Source organism: Panthera pardus, unplaced genomic scaffold (genome assembly GCF_024362965.1).
Source record: "Panthera pardus isolate Hobbes unplaced genomic scaffold, ASM2436296v1 HiC_scaffold_21, whole genome shotgun sequence".
Lineage (NCBI taxonomy): Eukaryota > Metazoa > Chordata > Mammalia > Carnivora > Felidae > Panthera > Panthera pardus.
Genome location: NW_026526777.1, coordinates 46,898,949 through 46,916,239, shown reverse-complemented (window position 1 = coordinate 46,916,239; position 17,291 = coordinate 46,898,949). Strand labels below are relative to the sequence as shown.

General features: G+C 34.8%; 1 protein-coding gene across 3 annotated transcripts in view; it reads left to right on the top strand.

The window, feature by feature from the left end:
- Positions 1 to 17,291, top strand: part of TPR (translocated promoter region, nuclear basket protein) — a 69,471-nt gene that overhangs the window by 13,745 nt on the left and 38,435 nt on the right. For all 3 annotated transcript variants that reach the window (XM_019426779.2, XM_019426786.2, XM_053909193.1), the window contains 14 exons: positions 196 to 303; positions 1,441 to 1,667; positions 2,351 to 2,514; positions 3,166 to 3,299; positions 3,386 to 3,534; positions 4,547 to 4,709; positions 6,338 to 6,472; positions 6,951 to 7,091; positions 8,009 to 8,174; positions 9,163 to 9,329; positions 10,099 to 10,251; positions 10,714 to 10,830; positions 16,078 to 16,281; positions 16,601 to 16,785. In XM_019426779.2, coding sequence (XP_019282324.1) covers positions 196 to 303; positions 1,441 to 1,667; positions 2,351 to 2,514; positions 3,166 to 3,299; positions 3,386 to 3,534; positions 4,547 to 4,709; positions 6,338 to 6,472; positions 6,951 to 7,091; positions 8,009 to 8,174; positions 9,163 to 9,329; positions 10,099 to 10,251; positions 10,714 to 10,830; positions 16,078 to 16,281; positions 16,601 to 16,785 — 2,213 coding nt within the window. The remainder of the gene's footprint in view (positions 1 to 195; positions 304 to 1,440; positions 1,668 to 2,350; positions 2,515 to 3,165; positions 3,300 to 3,385; positions 3,535 to 4,546; positions 4,710 to 6,337; positions 6,473 to 6,950; positions 7,092 to 8,008; positions 8,175 to 9,162; positions 9,330 to 10,098; positions 10,252 to 10,713; positions 10,831 to 16,077; positions 16,282 to 16,600; positions 16,786 to 17,291) is intronic.

The following is a 17,291-nucleotide window of genomic DNA, read 5'->3' as shown; positions in this document are numbered from 1 at the left end:
TAGCATAATGATAAGCAGTACTTGAGATATTAAGAAGTGTATGTGTTCATATTTGTAGAGAAGTAACTCTTTAGAAACTACTATTTTATACAGAAGTAGTTGAGCACTGTGTATTTTTATTGTTCATATAACTACTTTATTGGTATAGATCTTAGAAGGGAATACAGAATTTTCATTAGAATTTATGTTTTAAAGGAGATTCAACGATTGCAGGAGGACACTGATAAAGCTAACAAACATTCATCTGTGCTTGAAAGAGACAATCAAAGAATGGAAATACAAATAAAAGATCTTTCACAACAGGTTAGAATTTTTTGTTTCTTTTCTCTTTTTTTTTCTGTATAGACTGCCCAGTGGTGATCGAATCTGCAGGTATCTAAGATAGAACTACTGCATCTGAAGTTCTCATCAGTTAGGGATACTACTCTAACAGAATTATAGGCTAGTCATTGTTTTTTTGTTTTTTCATCACCCTTCCCATTTATATTTTAAGTACTTGATAAATTTTCAAATTGCAAGTACCGATTGTAATAAATGATATAATTCAAGGATAAGTAAAAGTTTCTGCCTCCTACTCAAGTCCCAGAATATAACCAGTGCTGACATTTTTTCATGTCTTTTTTCATATATATGCAGACACAGGTGAACATTCATGAACATGTATAAGCATTCCTTGTTTTTTGTTTTTTGGTTTTTTTTATTTATTTTGAGAGAGCACATGTATGAGCATGGGAGGGGTAGAGAGAGAGGGAGAGAGAGAATCCCAAGCAGGCTCCGCATTGTCAGTGCGGGGCTTGAACTCAGTGAACTGTGAGACTAGGACCTGAGTCTGAGTCAGAATCAGAAGTTGGATGCTTAACTGACTGAGCCACCCAGGTGCGTTTCCCCCCCCCCACCTCTTGTTTTTATTGAAATAAAACCATGCTATATGCATTACTCTGGGACTTTTTTTTTCCAACTGAGTAAGTCAAGAATGTAGATCTATCTTGTTCATATATTTTATCCTCAATTTTATGTGTAGGTTTACGCACATACATGAAAACCTCATATGAATGGAATTAAAATCTATTTTTCATGCTGTCCTTCTTCCGCACCATACAATATATACATAAGCATGCAAGTGCAAGCATACACACACACAGGTATATATTTCTTTGTGTTTTATTTGGCCACTGTTTTACAAAAATGGGACCATCCTTCTAGAATTGTGAATTGGTGATTTAAAAAAAAACAACAGCTTTCATTGACACTTTTATAGAAATGAAAAATAGTTTTTCCCATTAAAATTTAAGTTTTAATATCTAAAACAATCTTGATATTAAGATAATTTAATATTGATGGCTTTCATAAAGTAATATTTTCATTTGAAAATTTTTATTCTAAACATTTCCAGAATCAAAGTCAATGCTATTTGATAATATATTAAAATTTTGTTTTTAGATTAGAGTGCTTTTGATGGAACTTGAGGAAGCAAGGGGTAATCATGTAATTCGTGATGAGGAAGTGAGCTCCGCTGATATAAGTAGTTCATCTGAAGTAATATCACAGCATCTAGTATCTTATAGAAATATTGAAGAACTTCAACAGCAAAATCAACGTCTCTTAGTGGCCCTTAGGGAACTTGGGGAAACCAGAGAAAGAGAGGAACAAGAAACAACTTCATCCAAGTAAGCAACTGATTACCTCAGTTTGTTTAGCAAAAATATTTATTAAAAAGTTCTTACGTGTCCCTAATAGTGTTGTAAACTGGGAATATGATGACTTAACGGAAAAAAGAATTGAGCAACAATACAAAAAAAATTTTTTTTTACTCTTAGGGATCTCAATTTGTGGATGAGATTGATGGTAAGATAGAATAAGGTATATAAATAAGTAGGATAATTTTAGTCCCGTGTGTTCAGTTCTGTAATGGCTAGAAGTCTGTCTTTGAGAGTGTAGAGGTGGAGGACCTAGCCTAGGTTTAAGGAAACAGACCAGGCTTCATGGAGAAGGTAATGTAGGAATTACTCAAGCAGAGTAACGAATTTTTTCCAAAAATGTGTTTGGTGCCAGAGAAAGAGCAGTGGCTAACAAGACTGAGATTTGGACTGAGTGGAATTGGTTTGATTTTTGCAAACAGATTTTTCAGGTGACATTGGTGAGTACCTGAGTCCTGTATGGTGGAGGTTTTTAAAGTGGTTCTTAAAATACCAGCAGAAGAAGGAAAAGATAAGAGAGACAAAACATTATGCTTAATGATAGATGGTAAAATGTTTATTAATTTATAGTTTATTGAAATACAGTAGAATTTATAGTAGATATTATAACTCAATCTCAGTCATGTGAAATAGACTGATTTCTTTTCCTACAGAATCACTGAGCTGCAGCTAAAACTTGAGAATGCCCTCACTGAATTAGAACAACTCCGGGAGTCACGACAACATCAAATGCAGCTTGTTGATTCTATAGTTCGTCAGCGTGATATGTACCGTATTTTGTTGTCACAAACAACAGGAGTTGCCATTCCTTTACAAGGTAGGTTTTTACATATTATCCTAAAAAATTCCAAGTAATTTTGGGAAATATTTTTTAAATGTATATTATAGAATAGATTTTGCAACATAAGCAGTGTTTACTGATGGTAGCTTCAAATTTATCTACTATATGTGATTGATCAATCATGACATCACCAATCCTAAAACATATAATCATTTTAGGTATGACTAAGAAAGAAGAAATTCTGACCATTGTTGACAAGTGTGCATCTTAGAATCCATGAATTACTATATTTGTTTATTTTTAAGTATAGTTGACATACAATATACTATTAATTTCAGGTGTACCTCATAACGATTTGACATTTGCATACAACATGAAATGACTCCCACATTCTATAAGTCTAGTTACCTTCTGTCACCATACAGAGTTAACTCACTATCACTGACCATATTCCCATACTATACATTACATCTCCATGACCTTTTAGTCATGTCTTGTTTCACCATTTCATTTGCAAATATTGTCTCTAACCAGAAACTGAAAGTGATCATGGTAGATTGTTCATTAGATTCCTTCTTTCATAATCTCTGTAATCTTACTGTTTCGTTTAAATAAGTCGAGCTTGTTTATTTTGGCAATGCCATATGTACAAAGAGATGTTACATTATTACTTTTACATTTCTGAAGCTTCAAGTTTAGATGATATTTCTCTTGCATCAACTCCGAAACGTTCAAGTACATCACAGTCTGCTTCCACTCCTGCTCCGGTACCTGTAATTGAGTCAGCAGAGGCTATAGAAGCAAAGGCTGCTCTTAAACAGGTAAGAACACACCATGACACTTTTATCTTGGTTAGATTCTTTGAGAACACAGGTGGTCATCTTTTAATAATTTCATCAATATTTAGTTGCAGGAAATTTTTGAGAATTACAAGAAAGAAAAGGCAGATAATGAAAAAATACAAAATGAGCAGCTTGAGAAACTTCAGGATCAAATTACAGATTTGCGATCACAAAACACCAAAATATCTACACAACTAGATTTTGCTTCTAAACGGTAAGTTTTCTTTTATTCATAAGTTAATAGTCTTAGTAAAAATAGTCTGAACTTTAATATTCAGTTGAATCCAGTTCAAGGATTAGTTTGCAAAAGTTTACTCATTTGTGGACTATAATCCAGGGCTGTGGGGGTTCATTTTTGAATATTGATTAATGATTCTCTTGGGCATTTCCTAAGTAGGCCAGGTAGTTTTTTAATAAGTTGAAATTGATGTGAAGAATGTTGCTGGTTTTCCTTCCTGAGATTGAACAATCTACTGTTTCTATAGGACGAAATTATTTCATAAATGCATAAGAGGATGAGAAAAATGTGAGCAAATTTCATTCAGCCTTTTCTAGGTAGAAGAGAAGCAAGCACTAGACAGTTAATTTTGAGAAAATTCACTTTCTTGGTCATTTATAAAAGTAATAGTAAACCTCATTTTATAGTTTTAGTAGGTCTATCAAATACTTGTTAGTTTAGTAAGTTAGAATGAAATGTATTTGTGTATACTGCATGATAAAACTAGGTTTTTGTAAGCATATGGCAGGTTGTTTCCTCCATACAGTCCCAACAGTTTGATACCCCAGATATAAGCACCTTTTTTCCCCTATGTTAATAACTGTAGCCAGCCATTTGTAGGCTTTCAAGCACATAATAGAAAGAATTATAGAGGAAAAAAGGATCTGCAAAACTCTAACCATGCATAAATAAATTGCATTCTGTATCGTGGTGGGTGTTTCATGTATCAACATTATATTGGTGCTATTTTGAATGTGATCAAAATTCTTAGCTTAAAAAGACTCAAAATCTAGCTTAAAAAGTTAATTCAGCATGAAATGAGAACTTAAAGTTTACTTAGAATTTGAATTTAACTGTTAAATTTGGAGTTTAAGGTTTTACATTATTACACAAGGTACTTTTTTTCATATTGTTAATCGTGTGAAATTAGTCTGTTGTAAAGTTCTTCAAGGAATAAGCTAGGATTCAGTATTTCAGTTGCTAATGGAATTCTTTTCTCTCACATAAGTTATGAAATGTTACAAGATAATGTTGAAGGATATCGTCGAGAAATAACATCCCTACATGAGAGAAATCAGAAACTTACTGCAACAACTCAAAAGCAGGAACAGATTATCAATACAATGACGCAAGATTTGAGAGGAGCAAATGAAAAGCTGGCTGTTGCAGAAGTGAGACCAATTTCCCTCATCTGATTTGCATTGTAAATTGCATTTGGCATGTGTTTTTTAGTTATTACTTTGATTCCGCTGGTTGATATGATACAGGTGTTTGAGAGGTTTATGGATTTCAAGTCTACTTATTTGTTAGAAAGAGAGTGCATGTGCGCTCAGGGGAGGGGCAGAGAGAGGGAGAAAGAGAATCCCGAGCAGGCACCATGCTGCCAGCATAGAGCCCCGTATGGGGCTCGAACCCACAAACTGAGATTATGACTCAAGCTGAAACCAAGAGTCACACGCCCAACTGACTGACATCCCGGCTCCCTGATTTCAAATCCTTATTAGCATAGTTTCTAAATACCTAGTTGTGCATCAGTTTAGTGATTGTTTCTATCAAAACTAAATGGGGAAAGAAATTTGCTTTTCTGGACTAAGATTTCTTTACAGGTCTTCCATTTCATACTAAATTTGTAAATCACTGTTTCTGTAACAGACAAATGAATATTTCATTCATTCTTGCTCATTTGTGATAAAAATCTTATAAATTATATTTCTGAATTTCAACATGAATACAAATATCTACTAGAAATTGGCAGTACTTTCAACTATACTGGATTCTTGATGATGAATTTCTATTTAATGTTTTACTGTTCTGTAAAGTTGTCTCACAACTTTCTGATCATTGTGAGCTAGGTGCACTTGTCCCCCATTTTACCGGTTGAGAAACAGATTCAAAACTTAAATGATTTCCTGTTTGAGATAGTCGTGAGAGATGGGTTGGTTGGGACTTATACCTAGGTTTTCTAATTCTGTTGGCTACATCCCTTCATTTTTATATGTTTCCACTCATTTGTGGGGAATGGACAGCATCATTTTTTCAAACTGGGAGAGTAAGTTTTATGATTGCTCATTTATGATTTATGGTGTAGTTATGAATACTTTGAGGATATTTGTTTTCAGAGCACCCTTCCAAATCTCCTGAGACTCAGAGTGTACTCTTCATGAGGCAGAAAAAATGGAAATAAATCCGTCATCATTCTCAAACCAGATACTTAGAAACCAAGCTTTGGTTCTAAAACTTGCATAATTTAATAATATATAGGTATGAATGTAGCAAAATTTTGCAATTTTGTTTTACTCTGATGTTTTAGGTTTTTTTGTTGGCTGTTTCAAAGTCTGATTTGTTAAGAGCAGAGAAATCATTAAGTATTTGTGGTAATTGCAAGATTTTTTTCCTTTGGTCTATTGATATTCCCATAATTTTTGCTTCATATTTTAACACCTGAAAATTAAGAGTTATAAATTCTTATGTAATGAAGAAATGTCCTCGTCTCTAATTAGCATTAAGAAATAACAATGAGGGGGGTGCCTGAGTGGCTCAGTCGGTTGAGCAGCCAACTTCGGCTCGGGTCATGATCTCACGGTCCGTGGGTTCAAGCCCCGCGTCAGACTCTGTGCTGACAGCTCAGAGCCTGGAGCCTGTTTCAGATTCTGTCTCCCTCTCTCTGACCCTCCCCTGTTCATGCTCTGTCTCTCTCTGTCTCAAAAATAAATAAACGTTTAAAAAAAAAAATTAAAAAAAAAAGAAATAACAATGAGGGATCTTTTAAATTTTTTCTTTTACTTGTATTTGCCTCAAGGTAAGAGCAGAAAACTTGAAAAAGGAAAAGGAGATGCTTAAATTGTCCGAAGTCCGCCTTTCTCAACAAAGAGAGTCTTTGTTAGCCGAACAAAGAGGGCAAAACTTGCTGCTGACTAACCTGCAAACAATTCAGGTAACCAAAAAAAAAAAAAAAAACCCTGTAGAAAAAAATGTTCTAGTTAAATAAGTAGTTTTAACATTGCATCCTCTCAGGTTCTTAATTAGAACATTTTTCTGTCACTTTTGTCATGCATTATATAAATAAAACCTTGAAAGAGAACTGATTGAAACCATGCATTTAGCAGTTTTCACCCTCAAATCTATATTTACAGAGTCCTGTGCAGTTGAGTTGTTTACAAGATTAAATTTTTGTTTTTATTTTTTATTTTAAAACTTCAGGAGGTCTGAATGACTATTGCAATATGTCTCTTTTCCTTTATTAAGTAGATATTTTAATACGAAAAATGTCAGAAGATTTTTTTGGTAAATGTTCTAGATTTTAATTTCTTCATGTAGAAATGGGTTGTAATGCTCTATAGCCTTTCATTTTCTCTGTATTACTTTTTTAATTTCTTTCTTAAGCATAACCAAAAAATCTTTTTTTACCTTAGGGAATATTAGAGCGATCTGAAACGGAAACCAAACAAAGGCTTAGTGGCCAGATAGAAAAACTGGAACATGAGATATCTCATCTAAAGAAGAAGTTGGAAAATGAGGTGGAACAAAGGCATACACTTACTAGAAATCTAGATGTGAGTCTGTTAGTGTTATGAATTTCTATAGATTGTTTATTTCTGGAAATGAAGCTGGTATGTAGGTACACTGCCATTTCCTGTTGAAGCATGGTTTTGAAGAAGCTGTTAGTTTTCCTTGCCTCCTTGTGTGCCTAATAATTTTTGGTTGGGTGCTATATATTGTGAGTTTTATCCTATTGGGTGCTGGATATTTTTATATTCCTATAAATCCCGTGTTTTTTTCTGGAATGCAGCAATTGAAAATAATTTGATTCTCTTGAGTGTTGCTTTTTATGATTTTTTAGGCAGGTCCAAAGCAGTGCTCAGTCTGTAACTAATTATTCCCCACTATTGAGACAAGATTTTCCTGTATACTAGTCCCAGTGTCCAGTGAATTATGAGTTTTTTCATTCTGGCTGCTGGTAATTGGCATTATTCCTGACTCTCTGTGAACACCAGACACTCTTCACTCAGTCTCTTTGGATGATTCTTAAGCCTGTCTGGGGTAATTTCACATGTATGTACTGATGACTATTTTGTTGAATATTCAACAGGGATCCTCTGCAAATCTCTTGGGTACTCTATCAGTGCAGCTCTCTGTGATAGTCTATCTTAGGAATTAGGAACTAATTTAGTCTTCCTGTACTCTCAGTAATGTGTTCTTAGTTCAAGGAGTCTGCTTGCTTCTGCCTTATTTCCCTTTCCCTCTGTCAAAGCCTGAACACACAGGAAGCTAGGAAAATTACAGGGCTTCTTTTGTTTCCTGTCTCAGGTATCACAGTTCTTTTTTTCAGTTATTTCAGATGGGAGGATGTATCTGATTTCTGTTACTCTATCTTGGCCAGAGTTTAAAGTGTTTTAAAATGATAAAGTGAACCTCTAGTTGCTTACCTGAAAGATAGTGTTTGTAGGGTTAATGTATCTTTTCTTCTTAGGTTCAACTTTTGGATACAAAAAGACAACTGGATACTGAGACAAATCTTCATCATAACACAAAAGAACTATTAAAAAATGCTCAAAAGGAAATTGCTACATTAAAACAGCACCTCAGTAATATGGAAGTTCAGCTTGCTTCTCAGTCCTCACAGAGAACTGGCAAAGGTAAATACACTAATAAATAAGTAAAGTGATAACAAAGTACTTTTTTAGGCTCATAACATACCCTGTAAATAAATAACCTATGTTCTTTTTGGATAATAGCAAAAGAGGGAAAAAAAAAAAAAAACAACCTTTTACTCTTCATATAGAAAAGCTGTTTTAGGCTTAAATTAATAAATTTGCAGACTCAGAAGACTGGAAATAGTTCTGCATGGCACCTGACCAGTTTTCCAGTTGTTGAAACCATTTATTGTTACTTGTAAAATGTTTCTTTTGAGGAGGATTAATACTTAAATCTTTAACTCTCCCGTGTTGAATCCGTAATAAGGGTCACTTGCAGAAATAATTCATTTGTTTGGTCTCTTTTAGAGTAGTATTCATAATCATTGCTCATTGATAGCCTTAGGTAAAAGATTTGTTTCATTAGATTTTGCTGCTTTTTGTGAATGTACCATTTCAAATGCAAAGCCTTTGGTCCAGGTAATCTTAAGAAAAACATAATATATGTACATGTGTAAATATATGATACATAAGTGGATGTGTAATTATCCAATAATAGTCCATATTGATACATCACATGATAAGAAAACATCCTTTTTAATCTGTAGTTTTTTCCTTTTCCATGGATTTTAGAATGAAAATTGGACTAAATAATTTAAGATTTAGTGTTTTAGAGTAAACAATATTAAAAAAGTAAATAAGTAACCTGGTAATATCTTCAAGTAGCTTTCTCAATTTAGCTCAAATGTTTATTCTTCTCTTTTAAATATCTTCATTGTAATATTTGTAATGGCAGATTTCAAATATTTGATTTTTTGAAGAAGAAATAATATTCTGGAGAAATACCTGTTTTTATTTTGGTATTTAGTGTGTGTTGAAATATACTTTCAAGATAAGTACTTTTACATTTGAGCCTTAATCCTAATTTCACAAACTCTCTGATAACAGCCATTTAAAATGTTAGTTTTAAGAGAGCTCTTAAATCTTTTAGGTCAGCCTAACAACAAAGAAGATGTGGATGATCTTCTGAGTCAGCTAAGGCAAGCGGAAGAGCAGGTGAATGATTTGAAGGAGAGACTCAAAACAAGTACTAGTAATGTGGAACAGTATCGAGCAATGGTTACTAGTTTAGAAGAATCTCTTAACAAGGAAAAACAGGTATATTCAATTTTAAATTTAATTTGAATGCACTTTTTTTTTTTAATGTTTATTTATTTTTGAGAGGGAGATAAGAGTATGAGCAGGGAAGGGAGAGAGAGGCGGAGGGGAGACACAGAATCTGAAGCAGGCTCCAGGCCCTGAGCTGTCAGCACAGAGCCCAACATGGAGCTCGAACTCACAAACCATGAGATCATGACCTGAGCCCAAGTTGAACACTTAACCAACTGAGCCACCCAGATGCCTCTTAACTTTTTTTTTTTTAATAAAAGCCTGCTGTGTGTAAGTACTATAGTAAATATGAGTTTGACGGATATCATTGTGTTTACCTTTTAAATCTAAAAAGTACTTCAGTCTAATAAGCCAGATAAAACAAAACACACAAAATTCAAAACTGATTAGCATTGATATATATTTTTTTTAAGTTTTTTTTTTTTTAATGTTTATTTATTTTTGAGAGAGAAGAAAGAGAGAGAGAGAGCAAGGAGGGGCAGAGAGAGGGAGACACAGAATCAGAAGCAGGCTCCAGGCTCCAAGCTGTCAGCACAGAGCCTGACATGGGGCTCGAACCCATGAACTGTGAGATCATGACCTGAGCTGAAGTCGGATGCTTAACTGACTGAGCCACCAGGCACCCTGATAGATTTTTTTTTTTTAATACAAAACAAATGTTAATTTTAGTACTTGTGAAGTTTAGATTTAGAGAAACTAATTGTATAATTTTAGATGTGTATAATTTTTGTATTCTATTACCTGGATGGTGGTAAAGGTGACAGAAGAAGTACGTAAGAATATTGAAGTTCGTTTAAAAGAGTCAGCTGAGTTTCAGACACAGTTGGAAAAGAAGTTGATGGAAGTAGAGAAGGAAAAACAGGAACTTCAGGATGATAAGAGAAAAGCCATAGAAAGTATGGAACAACAGGTAAATTAGATTATTAGCCATATCAGTCTTTGTGTGTGTGTGTGTGTGTGTGTGTGTGTGTAAGGATTTGAATTAAGTAGCTTATTAGTTACCATCCAGTTCATTTCAACTGATACTGAATGGACACATATTTAACAATTTTAGTTGTATGTTTTACACTGCTTTGTAGGTCCGTATGTGTTTCCTTTTGAGTATTCTAGACTACTTTATGGTAGTAGATGTCAGTGCTGTTTTTTACAAGCCTCTCTGCCTGAGCATTAACTTTTGCAGATGTTAGTAAGGAGTGAACATAAGCTTGTGAAATTTGTGCAGTATTACCTCAAGTTATCTTTTAAATTTAGTAAGTCTGTTTGGGCCAGTAGGATTTTAAAAATTTGTCTTTAAAATAACCCTGGTTATTTTATTAATTATTACCATAATTGTCTTGCAGTTAACCCTGGTTTTAATGTTCTTCTGATTTAGTTATCTGAGTTAAAGAAAACACTTAACAGCGTTCAGAATGAAGTACAAGAAGCTCTTCAGAGAGCAAGCACAGCTTTGAGTAATGAACAGCAAGCCAGACGTGACTGTCAGGAACAAGTAAGTGTTGATCATGTAGCCAGTTATTGAGAAATGAGGTTTGATCCTAGGGAGCAGTTCTTGGAGTATCTTACTGCATCTTGAGGATTGGTAAACCATACAGAAACACAGTTATTTTCACGATTGTGGAACTTGCACTAAGATCAGCTGAAAAGTGTATGTGAAGACTAAAAGCAAATAGTGCAATAACCATTAACAAAGCAATCTTGACAAATGGAGAAAAATATAAAAGTACGAGTAATAGTAAAACTGAAATAGAATGGGAAGACGTGTAATGTTCTCATCTTTGAGTGGTATATGAATAGTCATTTGATTACAGTTCTTTGTTGCTTATATATATTATGGTACGTACATGTATGAAGATTACTTCAGAAGTGGAATACAGGGGAAAATACTTCAAAGGTAAATTAGACAAAAATTATCCTTGGCTTATTGCCAAACAGTGTAACATTGCAAATTAAAATAAAAGAATGTATCAATAATTCAATATTCAAATAAATTATTCTTATTTCCTTTTGTTTACTTTAAGTTTGTGTTTATGTATGTGTATGCACATGTATGTTACATATCGGAGTTGTTCTTAGCTTTTATTTTATAAAGCCTGTTGCAAATTGTTGTATCATCTTCATAAGTTTCATTTTGAACAGTTCTTTCATATTTCTTCCTTGTTTTGAGTTTTTTTTTGTTATGGTGGTTTTTTCTCCAAATTTTTATTTAAATTCAATTATTAACATATAGTGTAATATTAATTTCAGGTGTAGAATTTAGTGATTCGTCACTTACATACAACACCCAGTGCTCATCCCAACAAGTGCTCTCTTTAGAGCATTACCCATCTAGCCCATCCCCCACCCCTACCTCCTTCCATCAACCCTCAGTTTATTCCCTATAGTTAAGAGTCTGTTTCTTGGTTTTCCTCCTTTTTTGCCTCCTGTGTTCATTTGTTTTGTTTCTTAAATTCCACATATGAGTGAAATCATATGGTATCATATGGTATGATTCCAAATTCTTATGGTATGATTCTTAAATTCCACATATGAGTGAAATCATATGGTATCTGTCTTCTTCTGACTATTTCACTTCGCATGATAATTTCTAGCTCCACCCACATCATTGCAAATGGCAAGACTTCATTCTTTTTTGTGGTTAATACTCCACCACGCACGCGCGCATACGCACACCACCTTTTCTTTATCCATTCATCAGTCAATGGACATTTGGGCCCTTTCCGTAATTTGGCTATCATTGAAAATGCTGCTATAAATATTGGGGTGTATGTGTCCCTTCAGATCAGTATTTTTATATCTGTAGATACAAAAGGTATTTATAAATATCTTGTAGTGGTGTAATTACTAGGTCATAGGGTTGTTCTTTTTTAACTTTTAAGGAACCTGTACATTTTTCCAGAATGGCAGAATGGTTGTACTTTTCCATCAGCAGTGTAAAAGGGTTCCCCTTTCTCCTCATCCTCGCCAACACCTGTTGTTTCCTATGGTGTTAATTCTAGCCATTCTGACTGGTGTGAGGTGATAGCTCATTGTAGATTGGGGTGTTGTGTTTTGTTTTGTTTTGTTTTGTTTTGTTTTGTTTTGTTTTTGAGAGCGAGAGAGAGCATGCAAGCCAGGGAGAGGGGCATTGGGGAAGAGAGAGAATCCTAAGCAGGCTCCACACCCAGGACAAAGCTGGACGGCAGGGGTCAATCTCAGGACTGTGAAATCTGGACCAAAGCTGAAATCAAGCACTTAACCTACTGAGCGACCCAGGCTCCCCATCATTGTAGTTTTGATTTGTATTTCCTTGATGACGGGTGACATTGAGCATCTTTTCATATGTCTGTTAGCCATCTGGCTGTCTTCTTTGGAAAGTGTCAATTCATGCCCATTTCTTCACTGGATTATTTGGTTTTTTTTGGATGTTGAGTTTGTTCTTTATATGTTTTGGATACTAACACTTTATCAGATACGTTCTTTGCAAGTATCTTCTCTCATTTTGTAGGTTACCTTTTAGTTTTGTTTATTGTTTACTTCATCGTGCAGCTTTGTATTTTGATGAAATCTGAAAAGTTTATTTTTGTTTCTGTCTCCTTTGCCTCAGGAGACATATCTAGTAAGAAATTGCTACAGCCAATGTCAGAAGAGGTTCCTGCCTGTTCCTCTAGGATTTTGATGGTTTCTGGTCTCACATTTAGGCCTTTTATCCAGTTTATTTTTGTGTTTGGCATTAAGAAAATGGTCCAGTTTCATTCTTTTGCGTGTTGCTGTCCAGTTTTCCCAACACCATTTGTTGAAGAGACTTTTTTCCTTAGGATATTCTGTCTTACATACGTCTGGGTTTTATTCAGTTCTGTTGACCTATGTGTCTGTTTTTGTGCCAGTACCATTATGTCTTGATGACTATAGCTTGAAATCCAGAAACGTGATGCCTCCAGCTTTGCTTTTCTTTTTCAAGATTGCCTTGGCTGTTTGGGGTCTTTTTTAGTTCCATACAAATTTTGGGGTTATTTGTTCTAGATCTGTGAAAAATGCTGCTGGTATTTTGATAGGGATTGCATTAAATGGATAGGTTACTTTGGATAGTATAGACTTTTTAACAATATTTGGTTTTCTAATCCGTGAGTGTGGAATGTTTTTTCTTTTTGTTGACTTCTGTTTCTTTCATCAGTGTTGTGTGATTTTCTTGTTTTCACAGTACAGATCTTTTACCTCTTTGGTTAGGCTTATTACTAGATATCTCAAGATTTTTGGTATAGTTGTAAATGAGAATGATTCCTTGATTGCTCTTTCTGTTGCTTCATTATTGGTGTATAAAAATACAGATTTCTGTACATTGATTTTGTATCCTGAAACTTTACTGAATTTGTGTACCAGTTCTAGCAATTTTTGGGTGGAGTCTTTTGGGTTTTCTATATAAAGTATCATGTCATCTGCAAATAGTGAAAGTTTGACTTACTCCTTGCCAATTTGGATGCTTTTTATTTCTTTTTGTTGTCTGATTGCTGTGGCTGGGACTTCCAATACTATATGTTAAGTAACAGTGGTGAGAATGGACATCCATGTCTTGTTCCTGACCATAGAGGAAAAGCTCTGTTTTTCCCCATTGAGGATGATATTAGCTGTGGTTTTTGTATATGGCCTTTATTACGTTGAAGTATGTTCTCTCTGTCCTTACTTTGTGGAGGGTTTTTATCATGAATGGATGTTACACTTCATCATATGCTTTTTCTGCATCTGTTGAAAGGAGCATATGGTTTTTACCCTTTTATTAATGTGTGTATCACATTGATTGATTTGCGAACGCTGAGCCACCCCTGCAGCCCAGGAATAAATCCTATTTGATCACAGTGAATGATTCTTTTAATGTACTGTTGGATTTGATTTGCTAGTATTTTGTTGAGAATTTTGCATCCATGTTCATCAGGGGTATTTGCCTTTTTTAGTGAAGTCTTTGTCTGGTTTTGGAATCAGAGGGTAATGGTGGCATCATAGAATGAGATTTGAAGTTTTCCTTCCATTTCTATTTTTGGGGGCAGTTTGAAAAGAATAGGTATTATTAACTCTTCTTTAAAAAAAATTTTTTTTTTACATTTATGTATTTTTGAGAGTCAGAGAGACAGTGTGAGCAGGGGAGGGGCAGAGAGAGAAGGAGTCACAGAATCCAAAGCAGTCTCCAGGCTCCAAGCAAGGTGTCAGCACAGAGCCCATCGCGGGCCCAAACCTACAAAACATGAGATCGTGACCTAAGCTGAAGTCAGACACTTAACCAACTGAGCCACCCAGGCACCCCGTTATTAACTCTTTAAATGTTTGGTAGAATTCCCCTGGGAAGCCATCTGGCCCTGGACTTTTCTGTATTGGGAGATTTTTTATTACTGATTGAATTTCTTTGCTGGTTATCAATCTGTTCAGGTTTTCTGTTTCTTTCTGTTTCACTTTTGGGAATTTAATCTTTCTAGGAATTATCCATTTCTTCCAGGTTGCCCATTTTGTTGTCTCTTAAAATTGTTTGTATTTCTATTGTGTTGGTTGTGATTTCTTTCATTCATGATTTTATTTGGGTCCTCTTTTTGATAAGTCTGGCTAAGGGTTTATCAATTTTACTAATTTTTTCAGAGAACTAGCTCCTAGTTTCATTGATCTGCTCTGATATTTGTTTGTTTGTTTGTTTCTCTGTCATTTATTTCTGCTCTTTATTAATTTCCCTTCTGGCTTTGGGCTTCATTTGTTCTTCTTCTGGCTCCTTTAGGGATAAGGTTAGGTTGCATTTTTGGGATTTTTCTTTCTTCTTAAGATAGGTCTATATTGCTGTGTACTTCACTTTTATGATTGCTTTTGCTGCATCCCAAAGATTTTAGATCATCATGTTTTCATTTTCATTTGCATCCATGTATTTTTTATTTCTTCTTTAATTTCCTGGTGGACCCATTCATTGTTTAGTAGGATGTTCTTTAAATTCCATGTATTTGTGGCCTTTCCACAATTTTTTCTTATGGTTGACTTCAAGTTGCATGGTGTTGTGGTTGGAAAATACGCATGGTGTGTGGTGGTGTGATCTCAGTCGTTTTATACTTGTTGAACCCTGATTTGTGATCCAGTGTGTGATCTGTTCTGGAGAATGCTCCATGTGCACTAGAAAAGAATGTGTATTCTGCTTTAGGATAAAATGTTCTGAATATATCTGTTAAGTCCATCTGGTCCAGTGTGTCATTTAAGTCATTGTTTGCATGTTGCTTTTTGCTTAGATGACCTGTCCATTGATGTAAGTAGTTAAAGTTCTCTATGGTTATTATATTATTATCAATGAGTTTGCTTATGTTTTTTATTAACTGTTTTATATATTTGTATGCTTCCATGTTGGGGGCATAAATATTTACAATTGTTAGATTTTCTTGTTGGATAGTCTCCTTTATTTTGATATAGTGCCCTTCTTCATTTCTTGTTACAGTCTTTGGTTTAAAGTTTGATTTTAACTGATACTGATAGAAGTATTGCTATTCCGACTTTCTTTTGACTTCCATTTTCATGATAAATGTTTCTCCATCCCCTTACCTTTCAATCTGCAAGTGTCTTTAGGTCTAACATGAATTTCTTATAGGCAGCATATTTCATTAAATAGATACAGCGTAACTTCTAAGTATTTTATTTTGGTACATTTAGATTTTTAAAGAATGTAATGTGCATCTTTTCAGAAAATACTGACTAGCCTTATGAGTTTTTAATCTTGTGTCAATGGGGAAATAATTTCTTACAGGCTAAAATAGCTGTGGAAGCTCAGAATAAGTATGAGAGAGAATTGATGCTCCATGCTGCTGATGTTGAAGCTCTACAAGCTGCCAAGGAACAGGTTTCCAAAATGGCATCAGTCCGTCAGCATTTGGAAGAAACAACCCAGAAAGCAGAATCACAGTTATTGGAGTGCAAAGCATCTTGGGAAGAAAGAGAAAGAATGTTAAAGGTATTATTATACATCATGATAGAGTATTCTGGAGAATTTAAAGGTACGGGGGTTTTTAAATATACAGTGATTGGAAAATCTGCTGTTATTGTTTTTTATTTATTTATTTTGAGAGAGAAAGAGAATAAGCTGGGGAGGGGCAGAGAGAAAAGGGGACAGAGGGTCCAAAGCAGACTACTTGCTGACAGCAGAAAGCCTGATGTGGGGCTCAAACTCATGAACCATGAGATCATGACCTGAGCTGAAGTCGGATATTTAACCGACTGAGCCACCCAGGTACTCCAGAAAATCTGCTATTATGATAGACTCTTGTTTACAGGATGAAGTTTCCAAGTGTGTGTCTCGCTGTGAAGATCTAGAGAAACAAAACCGATTACTTCATGATCAAATTGAAAAATTAAGTGACAAGGTTGTTGCCTCTGTGAAGGAAGGTGTACAGGGTCCCTTAAATGTCTCTCTAAGTGAAGAAGGAAAATCTCAAGAACAAATTTTAGAAATTCTCAGGTAAATCCAATAATATTCTTAATGCTTTATTTTGTGGTATACCAAGCACTGTGTAATGTAACTATAAATGCATAAATTAGGGAAGTGGGGGTTATCTGCTATTTATTTATAAAGCTCATTCCACTCCTGTTGGCCAACAAACCCACTTCTACCCTATCAGCAGTCACTTTTGACATTTAGACATAGGCCACGCTAAAGATATGACTTTAAGTTGAATCTGATAGTAAGAACTTGAGCGAGTTCTTTGAAAAACTAAATGCCTTTCAATTTTTTTTTTTTTTTGATGTTTATTTTTGAGAGAGAGACAGACACAGAATGAGAGTGGGGGAGGGTCAGAGAGAAAGACACAGAATCCAAAGCAGGCTCCAGGTTCCTAGCGGTCAGCACAGAGCCCAACCCGGGGCTCAAACTCACAACCTGTGAGATCATGACCTGAGCTGAAGTCAGCTGCTTAACCAACTGAGCCAGCAGATGCCCCTCCATTATTTTTTTAAAGATACACATTT